Source organism: Macaca thibetana, chromosome 6, assembly GCF_024542745.1.
Source record: "Macaca thibetana thibetana isolate TM-01 chromosome 6, ASM2454274v1, whole genome shotgun sequence".
Taxonomy (NCBI): Eukaryota; Metazoa; Chordata; class Mammalia; order Primates; family Cercopithecidae; genus Macaca; species Macaca thibetana.
The window spans coordinates 129232795-129244970 of NC_065583.1; the positions used below are offsets into that span (position 1 = coordinate 129232795).

Consider the following 12176-nt stretch of genomic DNA (forward strand, 5'->3'; position numbering starts at 1 on the left):
CCTGAAATACTTTCTGTGACAAGATCATGGATAAGGTGGGAACAGCATGGGAAAAGGGTTGGAAGCCAAGGGTAGCGTGAAAATTAGACTGGTCTATTGCACCCATTATTTAGGAGTGAAAAATAATGCTTTTATATTTTAATGCAACTCTTATGATAAAGCCATGCCAAAAAAAAAACCCCACATCGACATGTACTGCATTGCCAGCTCGTGTTATATGCAATGTAGATCAATCTTTTATAGGACAGACCTTTCCATTATTTGTATTCTTCATCCCAGTTCTAAATTTTTAAAATTAACAAAAGTATATGTATGTATACATGTGTATAAACACATGTATACATATATACATACAGAGAGATGGCTAGAGAGACAGAGATGATGGTTTTCTTTTTTTTTTTTTTTTTGAGACAGATTCTCCCTCTGTCACCCAGGCTGGAGTGCAGTGGTACTATCTTGGCTAACTGCAACCTCCATCTCTCAGGTTCAAGCGATTCTCCTGCCTCAGCCTCAGTAGCTAGGATTACAGGCATGCACCACCACACCCAGCTAATTTTTGTATTTTTAGTAGAGATAGGGTTTCACCATATTAGCCAGGCTGGTCTCAAACTCCTGACCTTAAGTGATCCACCTCCCTCAGCTTCCCAAAGTGCTGGAATTACAGGAGTGGGCCACTGCGCCCAGCCAAGATGTTTTTTTAGTTGTAAGTTAACAGCTGTTTTTCATCAGCTCTTCTAAGTTAACAGCATTTAAAAATTATTTAGATTTTTTTAATGGCTTACTGAAAATAAAACAAAAACACTAGTTGATGTTAAACTCAATTACCTGTTATATTTTGGCAGCTAAAGAGACCAAACAATAATTCAGTCACCACTAGCTCATTTGTGGCAAAGACAGTAATATACAAATTTGAGCATCCACTTACACGAAAAAGAATCGTGTGCAGACATGGTCAGTATTGGGGACAACCCATATCTCTCCATGTTTGTGCAGGTCGGGTGAGGTGATCACTGCAAGTAGAAGATAAAATTAAAGAACCACTTTATTCTAAAGAAATCCTAGTCCATTCCGGCTTAATATATCCCTTCTCTTTGAAATCTAAAGCAAAAATATAAGCACTAATGAACACATAAAAATTGTTTAAACTTACTGTCTATGAAGAAATATAGACAAAAACAGTGAAAGGCCATGTAACAATTTTATAATTTGAATAACAACTGGCATAACAACAAAAAGGAACTCATTTAAGTATTATCGAAAGCTGACAGGTCCTGACTTAAGAACTATTTAGACACCATGTTCATGTACTATATAACTACTGTGTGTTGAAAACTTAAAAGACAGTTGACAGTAGCTACTAAAACTCCTAACACAAGAAGAAAAAAATGAATTTTTAGCCAAAGTCATATTTTAAAGTAAGAAAAAAGAAAAGTATATGATCTTGCAAATCACCCGTCAATTTTTCTGTCATAAGTACAAAATAATATAATAATTTCAGTGTAGGAACAGAAAGACCTAATAGGTTATCTTCTCAGTGCTTGGTTCATCTTTCACATTTTTCATCGTGTCACATATTCAAATACCAACTTTAAGAGGAAGATAGCACATTAACTAAAGAGATAAGCATTACTTGATCAGAAATATGTAATTACCATTCTGGAAATATCTGCCTGAAATAAAATATATCACTGTCTGAATTCTTGCCAATTCTGCAATTTGGTTTGAAACTTTATGATCTCTACTGTACCTGTTTTTGCATTTGTGCCCTTTGAGATGATCACAAGGAATAATGCTTTTCCTATTCCACTGTAAGCACTCTATAAATATACTAATATTCTTAATTATAGATGAGCTAAGAACGAACACTACGAGGTTTGTAAAACTTTCAACTTACCTTCACATAAGGCTATGCATTTTAAGTTACGGCTTTGCAGGAATTGGGATTGCTGTCCTTTTTTCTGTGACTAAATTCCAAAAACAATTAACACTTAGAGTCAGAATGGAACACTTAGTGAAAAAACTGTTCATCATCAAAAAGTCACTGAGGTGGCTCCAGGAAAAAAAAAAAAAAAAAAAGCCTATCTAGACTAGCATCAATTTCCTTGCACTCTCTTAATATCAAGCTATTTTTATTTAATTTCTGTACATAATCATTACTAAATTATTCTTGAGATGAGTGAACTTAAAAATGCTAAATTAGGGTTCAATGATCTCACAACATGGAATTAGAACTCAAATTTATTTTTACTAAAAGCTTGGCCTCTATTTCAAGGTAAACAAAATTAAATTTGCATGATCTTTTCCAACATCAAAATCAATTATTTCAGATCATCTACTCCAAAACCAACCCATTTTTTAATAGCATCACTTACTAGGTCACAGAGGTTTCAGAAACATCACATGTAGAAAATCTGGGATGTTTTCGTTTTCAGATATTAGATTAGCTATACTCTTTTTTAAAAATTTAAAGTCACATTATTTATCAGATGAATTTTTAATTTTCCCAGAATATACTTGTTTTCTCTGAAACAACGTGAGATTGATGGTCATTCTACTCTCTGCCCAGAATGTTCTTTCTCCTAGAGAGGCACATGGCTCAGGTACTCATCACCTGTAGGTCTTGACTCAAATGTCACCTTCTCAGAGTATCCTTTCCTGACCATCCTTTTTAACATTCATCCCAGGTCCCTCTTCCACCCGACAGCATTAAATGTCTTATTTCCCTGGTTTCTTTTTCTTCATAGTATCTAGCATTCTATCTATCTAAATATGTAGTTAATTTATTTATACCCCACAGTAGAACGTAGGCTCCAAGAGAACTGGAATATGTGTCTACTTTTGGCCATCACTATACTGCCTAGGAGTATCTCTGGTACTACAGTGGGAGATAAATACATATTTGTTGAATAACTATTGTATAGAGGCAATTCAGTTATTGCATTTCAGAGTGAGTTTTACTCCTTTATAAGTAATGACAACATTAAATAATTTTGCAGACTTAAAAAGCCTATTTTTCCAAGCTCTGCTGGCTAATGAGGCCACAGTTCACTAATCATAAGCAGTCACTAAAGTCACTACAACACCTGTGATGCATTGCTGCTTTTACTGCTTGAAGCTGGCTCGTCCTTGGCTGACACCTTCTGTTTCTTGTTCATCCCTGAAAACATCAGCAAAATAATAATTTAGGGACAAAGCTGTCTGATGCAGCTCAAAGTACAATCCACCTACTATGCAAAGTTCCATTCTAGGTAAAGGTTTGATCACATCAGGCTAGAGACAGTAACAAAGGGCTGTGCCCTTAGCACCTGAGGTGGAAGATCAGTGGGTTTTGGAGTCCTGGGAAAGTTATTATTATTATTATTATTTTGCATTGAAAGCAAGGATCGAAAATTCTTCTGCATAAAATTAATATAGTTTAAAAATTATTAAAACTTGATTTTAAAAGGCTTTTAGAACCTAACTGTCATTCCTACTATCTGGCTAGGAGAAGGAGAAAATAAAGGGTGGGAAATATGAACAATGTCAGAAAAATATATTTACATTACAACTTAACTTTTCTGTTGTTATTTGTTGTTAAATTCTATGTAGAATCTAACATTTCTTCTAATTAAGACAAATTTTATGTTCTTTTTTCTGCAATATTCAGAAATTTTAGCTTACTCTGTAAATGCCATAATTTCTTACTGTGAATACTTTAGAAAAGCAGAACTAAAATACACATGTTTTTGAATATGTAGATTTGTATCTATACTTTACTAGAAAGTGTACATCTACTGTTACATCAGAAGTTGAGATAGGTGTTGATTTTTGTAGTTGTTTCAGCAAATGGCCTAATGAGATGGGGAAAAGCCTGTTTACAAATTTGTGAAGTACATTTATCCAACTTTTTCAGGTCTTCCAAAAAGGTGCTGGGGTGGATGGGGACAGGTTGAGGAGAAGGCCTTAGGATTTCAAACACATTTCTAACCAAAAAGCAAAGGGTATATATGCAGAGAAGCTGTCCTGTTCTCTTACCCCTACTCTTTCAGCCCTTAAAATCAACTACAGATGCTACGTCATCTTACCGTAGTGATTCTTACATTTGTCTCAGATCAAAAGCCCTTCAGGAATTTGAGAAAGGTATGTACTCCCTCTCCAGACAAATGCACATATACACAGACAAATTTTTACATCCATTCACACGGTTTGTACCTTTCCTCAATTCTTTCCATGAACCCATCGAAGGAGTCTATATACCAATATAAAAAACAGAAAATCACAGTACTTGATGATTTGCTGTGTTTTTTCTTTATCTATGCTGAGAATGTACTTATTTATTTCAGCTGGTTTCTTAGCTTTTTATTTTGTACTGTTTTAGCAAGATTTAGAGTCTGATTTTAACCGATTTCTTCTTTGTTACTCCATTTCCTATCTCTACAGTATCTTACACTTCCTGATATTTATTTTCTTGTGTTATTTTGGCATATGTATTTTCAGAGATCACTGCAAGAGTATTTCTTTGCTAACAAGAGAAGGAGTCTAATTCCCCAACTCTTGAATATGAGTCAGGCTGTCCCAGACCTGCCAGTGCAGCCCATCATCAACTGAGTGCCATTCAGTGGATACTTCAAGGGGCTAAAGAATCACTTAGCCAGGTCCCATCCCAGATTGCTGACCCAAAGAATCTATGAGCATAATGAAGCTGTTATTTTGCCCTAAGGTTAGGGTGCTTTGTTGAACAGCAATAGTTACTTGAATAATTATGTTTTAATTTTTCATATATTTCTAATTTTTCTTTTTTTATTTACATGCAACCTTCTAATTTTTTAAAGTTTTCTTTTCATCAGCATTTTACCATTTATCAATGTTGCTGTTTTCTTTTAGTATTTCTAATTATAAATCTGGTTTTAAGCATTCCAAGTTTCCTATCACTGAGAAATAACTTGTTATGGTTGGAAGAACATGAACTTTGGTAAATAAATTAGGAAGTTCTTTTTAATGTTCACCTAGTTATCAGACCTTTCTTACTATACTTTCCTATAACATGAGGATATTAAGACTTACCATTCAGGCACCATGTGAATGACATTTCCTAAAACGTGTAATGTGATCGCATAATTACATACACACACACACACACACACACACACACACACAGAAGCACACAAGCAAAACTAATTACATATGCAGTTATATGTATATAAAACCACTTAAAAGTGTGAAGGAACATACGCAGAACAATGAAGCTGGAGTAAAGGAGAGAAAATTTTCATCTGCTACTTCAAAAATTCTATGTAGCTTGAATTTATACAATGAGCATAATTATTTTATGTTTAAAACAGAATAGGTTAGTTGTTACATAAATCATACTGATCATTGTAAAATATTCCAAAAATTTTTAAAGTGCAAAGAAGAAAACATCACCAATTTCACCAAGGATAACTAATGCTAATAATTTGGTGATCATTCTTTCTACATTTTTAACTCATCAGGCTCCTGCACAGCACAAGCTTTCAATTTATTCCAAAGTATTCTTTCCCACAATCTCACCAAATTTACAAAAAGTTGTTAACAAGAGAGATGATTTTGAGGGTGTTTTTCTACTTCTAATGTTTCCATAATGTTCAAAGCTTCTTTATGGATAATAATCCAAAGATAAGAAATTAGCATGATATAGAATTACACTTAAAGATATTATGTATGTGTACTTTTCAGGGCCCTACATAGTGCTTTGCATATACTACAGTCTCAATATTCATTTATGGAAGGAATAAATGTAAGAAATATTAAATATTTGTTTAAATTGATAAAACACATATTCCATCTTGTACCCTAGGGAGAGTATTATAAATTCATCTTGACATTGTAAATTTAATAAAAATATATATAATAAGGCACAATAGAAAGCTGTGCATAGAGTATAAACAATAAGAAAATTAAAATCTAATAAATTTGACTTTAGGATTACCTGAGTAACCAAATGATATGCTGGACATTGGACTAAGATAGATTCCACTTCCATACATTGCACCATGGAGCTAAGATGGGAAGAGTAGGAGAGAAAGAGAGAGAGAGAGAGGTCTGTTCATGGTTTAAATGTTAATATTTGACAAAGCAATCAGTTTCATGTCAGAACATTCAGTCTTAGAAAAAAATGACAGAGCTTCTATTCCAAGATCTAATTTGAAAACAGTACTAACAGCCTTGTGCTTAAAACTCAGAGTTTATATATGAAAAAACGATATCTAGAGGAAAAAGATTCTTGATAAATGTTTTCCATTCTACCAGTAATAAAAACAATCACTTATTACAAAGTACACTAGCAGGCCTTTATTTTAATGGATCTAAAATTTTAGAAATTAAACTTGGTCTGAAAGACACAGTAACACATTCTGATTAGGATTTATATATTAGTGTATAAACAAAGCGTCCTGCTCAGATTTTCATTAAATAACACTATCTGTCATCCTGCTCTTATCCTTTGTTACATTTTTGAAGTTACATAAGTTTCATTAACCGAAACCCTTCAACTGGTCTAAGAAACTATACTCAGATCAACTAAACTTCTTTCTCATTTTCTGTGTTCTGGGCCCTCACACGCTATTAGTATGAACTATTGAATACTAAACGCATTTAACATTTAACATTTAATTGAATCATCTAAAATGTCATTGTAATATGAGATCTAGCTCAAGTGGCTGGGTTAAGTATCTCATATTATTAAGTCTTAAGCATCTCATATTTTCTTAAGTCCTTATGCTGTCAGATGAAAAAAAATTCAGCTGCATGAGAGTGAAGTGAAATGTGCAGGATGAAAAGCATAAATAAAGATGAAGATGACAGCCACGATATTCTGCTAACACCAAGTACTGTCCTAGAGGCGGAAAAGCAGGTATTAGATGGCTCTCTAACATCCAGTCCACTTATTTCTACATTTTATTCTCTAAAAGCATTCATATTGAGGCCCAGTACTCAAGAAATGTACACTGAATTAACAGAACGCCTCTATGATTTTACTTTGTGCATAATGTTTTTCTACCTAAGTTAAAAGTGTGATTTGTTTTATTGTTTTCTCATAGGGAATTAAACTCTCTTTTCTTTTCTTTTCTTTTTTTTTTTTTTTTTTGTTGAGACAGTCTCGCTGTGTCACCCAGGCTGAGGTACAGTGGTGCGATCTCAGATCACTGCCACCTTCACTTTCACCTCCTGGATTCAAATTATTCTCTTGCCTCAGCCTCCCAATTAGCTTCGATTGTAGGCATGTGCTACCAAGCCTAGATAATTTTTGTGTTTTTTTGTATTTTTAATAGAGACAGGGTTTTGCCATGTTAGCCAGACTGGTCTCAAACGCCTGGCCTCAAGTGATCTGCCCACCTAAGCCTCCCAAAGTGCTGGGATTACAGCTGTGAGCCACTGTGCCCATCCTTTCCCTTTTCATCGTATTATCCATTTTGTGTTTAGAGCATTGTGTTCTGCTTCAGTTCTAGTATGCCTACTACGAATTCCATATAATGTTTTACTCACATGCTTCCTCTTTTGCAAGTAAAAGCCTAACAACAGGGTTGCTTACTGACTCTCAATTCTGAAGAAGAATGAGGTCTTGTTAAAGCATTCAGGAAATTTACCTGCAGTCGTGTATTAGAAGCAACAACCAGACCATTCCTCAGGATGGAGTGCCAGTTTTCAATGTGTGAGCCACTAAAAAAACAGACGGAAGGGAAAAAGCAAAATCAGAAAATTAATTATCGTCAAAGTGGTCACAATATAACAAGTCATGATGCCTTCTGAAGGTTCTGGATTGCCAAATCAAGTATTATGTAGTTGACTTCATAACCAGATACTGAATGACCATCTATTGAATGACCATCTGCTGAATGACCATTTACTGAAAGACAGTGATATCTTCCCCATACATTTCTGGAAAACTGGGTGGAGCACACCCCCATAACATTAACCCTTACTCACTGAAATGCAAAGGTGCTTCCAAAGAGTTTTTTAGCAGCTCTAAAATTGGATTCTTTGGCTGGTGGACTGCTGAGAAGGAGGAACTGATGTGGAGTATGCATAAACTTCAATTGCTGCCATTTAAAATAAAGAAAAACAAAAACATGTAAAACTTAACATATATTCAGGCTGATGACAATTTCAAATTTTATTGGCTTAAGAATTATCCACTTTCAAACTATAGCAATTTTACACTAACCACATTAGCAAGCTAAATTGTATAATGTTTTAAAAACTCTACTTAAGTGGTAAGTCACATGGAATTGCAAATATGAAGAACAATTCTTTGGGCAAACGGGAAAGGAGTAGGAAACAGACAATCCAAAGTCATTTGTATTTAGCTTTGGAATACAGTACGCATTCATGTTTAAGCAGATCTGCCTTCTTAATTACATTTCTTTTCACACTTTTATTATTGAGTCCCTAAGCATATACTAGCTATTCAACTGGGGAAATATTCTGGAGTTTGCTAAGCAGAAAAGTTTATAAAACTGCAAAAATTATTATTATGCTTTATTTGCATATATTTATAAAATTGAGAACTTTTGCCTACATTCAAATATAGTCTCCTGCTTGGTCATGAAAATAAATGAAAGCAGAATCTTTTGGATTCATAGCTTGATAACATCTTCTAAGTGTTTCCCTTTCTCTTAGGAATATAGTTACACAGGAATATAAGGCACAGGAATCTCACATTTAGAGATTCATAGGTGGCAAAAATGAGATTTTTTTAGGTACAGCTCCTAGGTGATGATCAGAACTGAAATCCACAGTCTATTAGCTTTTTACAAATTATTATTTTTTAAGTTTACTAGGCTGATAAATAAGCTGTCTGAGGTCAACAGCTTCTCAGTTATAGAAAAGTGGAAATGTGCCAACATGAAACTGACAATGATTACAAAGCACATTAACTTCCTTCTGGTCAATCTCCATATAATATTTTTTCAATTGCTTGTGGAATGACTAAATGATTTCATATTGATGTTTTTATTTACTTAAAAGGTCAGAACAACAGCCTCAATTTGAATTTGTTATCTGGAAAGATTTGGAGCTAGTGAACAAATGGCTATTTCAAACTAAAGAATGAGATTTAACCTGGGTTTACTTCAATTCCTGGAGAGGCTGGCTAAAAATCACAAGGTAGGTTCTCCCAACTGGCAAGTACTCCTCCCATTTCTGTATGTATATGTAAAAAAACAAAACAACTTACCCTGTTAACTGGCAGTTTCACAATATGTGATCTATTACTTGATATAACCCTGAAATTAAAATGATCCATTAGTCACAAATATATGCCAAATATATTGAAAGTTCTTTTTCTTAATTGGCAAGTGATTGAAACTTATTTTTGCTGTGCCATAAACTAAACTTGGAAATAATTTCATTTAGTTGCATAATTTAGGTTTGCTTCCTGAAACAATTTAAAGAGCTTATGTAACAAAAAAGATAGCATTTTAATTGGAGAAAACACACTAGAAAGTCGTTCTCTAAAACTTAAGACATAGTTTTTAATAAGCATAACCTCAAATATCAGCAAAATGAACTTTTGAACATTTCTGAATGTACTTTCAAATAATGATAATCAAATACAAATATGAGCAGTGAGTCATGGATCCGCTTCTTTTATTCCTCTCTTAAATTACTTAAATTAAGGATACATTCTTATGAAGATTTTTTTTCTTTAAACATTTGAGGATCTCTTTGAGCTGATATATACAACCTTTTTATATACAAAAATCCAACAAACGTAGACACTGCAGTTGAAGAAAATTAAATTCAAGTGTCTGAAAGGAATTGCTTCATACTTTCAGCACACAAAATAAGTAGGGAAAAGTACACAAAGTTTTGGTAGACTCTCTTCATATTGAAAGAAGAATGACTAACAAGCTGAAGGAAATGATCACAAGAATTAGAAGTTAACCATCTGACTGCAAGGAAAAAAAGAAAGCAACCAGATATCTGCAATTTTTACCTTCAATCTGAATATAATAATGAGAAAAATTTTAAGGTTACAATGGAAATTTAGTGTTATTTTACTTAAATCTGTCAGAATTTAGTAACAGATCATAAAAGATACAAAGAAGGAAGGCTTCTATACCTAATTTTTGTTATAATCTTGTTAGACTAAATTAAATGTGTATTACACAATTTTAATGAAGTGAAAGTTAAGTAATCAGAATCTTGAAGAAGCCAGATTATTTTGCATCTGCCCACCTTTACATATTTTTTAAAACTTCCTGGTCGCAGCCTGGTATAAGTGCTTATTCATATCAATCTCTTATAAGCCTTACATTTTTATTACTGTATGGTAAATCTCATGGAGTTGGAGTTTTCAAAGTTAATTCAAAGAGACATGTATATAAAACCCTTCTAAGGGATGCTGAGTAGAAACTAGTGTCTTCATTTTGCAAATGAGAAACAAGAGAGGAAATTATTTGAAGTAGAAGAGGGCAAATTATTTGAAATGGGCATCACAGCAAGGTGACTTTTCAAACCACCTCTCCTCTTCATAGTCTAGCCCTCCTTCTAAAATTCATGCTGGGATAACACTGTATCCCTCACCAGGCTCACTCTGAAACTGTGCATCTTCTGCAGTGAGCAAGCAAAGAGTTAATCATATTTATACTGCCCTTGTTAAGGGGGCAAAATATAAAACAATTATTTTGGATTAGAAAGATTTCAATAATAAAGGTTGAAACACTGAGTTTGATCACTTAGTCCTCACTGAACTAGAAAATTAAATGAACCAAAATGCTTTTGCCAGATAATCTAGTTAATCACATCTTGAAAACTATAGACAAACTGCTGTCAAATGCACTATTTATCCCTGGTAGTGTGTGTGACAGCATTCTCTTCCCCTTGTGATGTATAAGTTTTAATTAAAGTGAGAGTCATTATGGACCCTTAGGTTGTAAAATCACCAGGTCTCATAAGCTTGTAGAACTCTAGCATTGCAGGGCTTGCAAGGCAGGCATTTTTTTTTTTTTCTTAAAGCAAGCAGTAGAAAGGGATGCTGTTTTCATTGCGAGGAAAACTAAAATGTTATACCATTGCAGTAGGGGATGAGCAAGGGGGTCCTGTTTATCCATCTGCTTCTTGATTTCCAGATATGGTGCCTGAAAAAAAGTCATAATACTTCTTGATTTTTCATAAAAATTTGTTTTTCCCTTTTTACAAAAGGAAAATCAGACCAAACAATATGCCTAATCTAGTAAGACTTAAAATTTTATGGACTTAACATGGGAACAACAACAATTATCCTAGTCTTTTCTCCCAAGATGATGGGAAGCATGAACTTACAAGCCACCAAAATGACTTGTCCCAACACTGTGTTAAAAGACTTGTCCAGATTTTAGCCTGGCTTCCATTTACACTAGGCTATGTCCCTAAAGATGGCCACTCTCCGGCCCCCTGTTGAGTGTCTGCTCAAGAAAACGTGAGGCTGCCAAACCACAAAATGTGTACTGTACCAGCCCACTTTGGCAAACCGTTTTTGGTAATTCTCCACTTATCCCATTCTGTAACTTTCCATTTTTACATAACTCCCCTAGTCCCATGTTCTTTTCCTTGCCTTTTCACTTACTTGTAGTGCCTTTTGCTTCCTCTCCTCTGCCTTTAAAAACCTGGATCACCTTTGTCTTAGTTGAAGTTGAGCTCAGTTTATGCTGCAGTCTCTCTCCCCCACTGCAGTGCTCTGAATAAATCTTTCTTGCCACCTTTACAAGTGTCCTGTAAAGTTTCTCTTTCACAATGATCATTTTTAACTGATAACTAGTATGAAGCAAAGCTTGTGAGAGCTACCACTCATGCTCATCTCTGACAGTCCAGACTTAGGTGTAGATCTTTACATTAAAAATTGGACACAATTTACCTAAGACGAACCCTTCCCTCAAAAGTATTTAATGGGATTTACCCAGACAACCATTTCACAGAACAAAGAGCAATCTCTCTGTGACAATTTAGGGCTATGTACAGGTCAGTACATTCTAGAAAACAGCACAGTATAATGTTGTATTTATTCAGAAAGGTTTAAAGAATTTGACACAATGAAGCCTGACAGCTTCCCTATGAAGTACACATTGGAAGAGGGCGCGGAATTACTAATTCCACCTTGACAGCAAAGCACCAAGCAATTAAGCAACTTGCCCAAGGTCACAGGCCACATTCATTGACAAGTCAGTTACACAATTTTG

General features: G+C 34.4%; 1 protein-coding gene across 3 annotated transcripts in view; it reads right to left on the reverse strand.

The window, feature by feature from the left end:
* Window positions 1–12176, reverse strand: part of PARP8 (poly(ADP-ribose) polymerase family member 8) — a 189599-nt gene that overhangs the window by 10594 nt on the left and 166829 nt on the right. For all 3 annotated transcript variants that reach the window (XM_050794091.1, XM_050794092.1, XM_050794093.1), the window contains 8 exons: window positions 11032–11099; window positions 9194–9242; window positions 7945–8057; window positions 7605–7677; window positions 5948–6017; window positions 3084–3157; window positions 1895–1964; window positions 926–1010 (listed from right to left, as the gene is read on the reverse strand). In XM_050794091.1, coding sequence (XP_050650048.1) covers window positions 926–1010; window positions 1895–1964; window positions 3084–3157; window positions 5948–6017; window positions 7605–7677; window positions 7945–8057; window positions 9194–9242; window positions 11032–11099 — 602 coding nt within the window. The remainder of the gene's footprint in view (window positions 1–925; window positions 1011–1894; window positions 1965–3083; window positions 3158–5947; window positions 6018–7604; window positions 7678–7944; window positions 8058–9193; window positions 9243–11031; window positions 11100–12176) is intronic.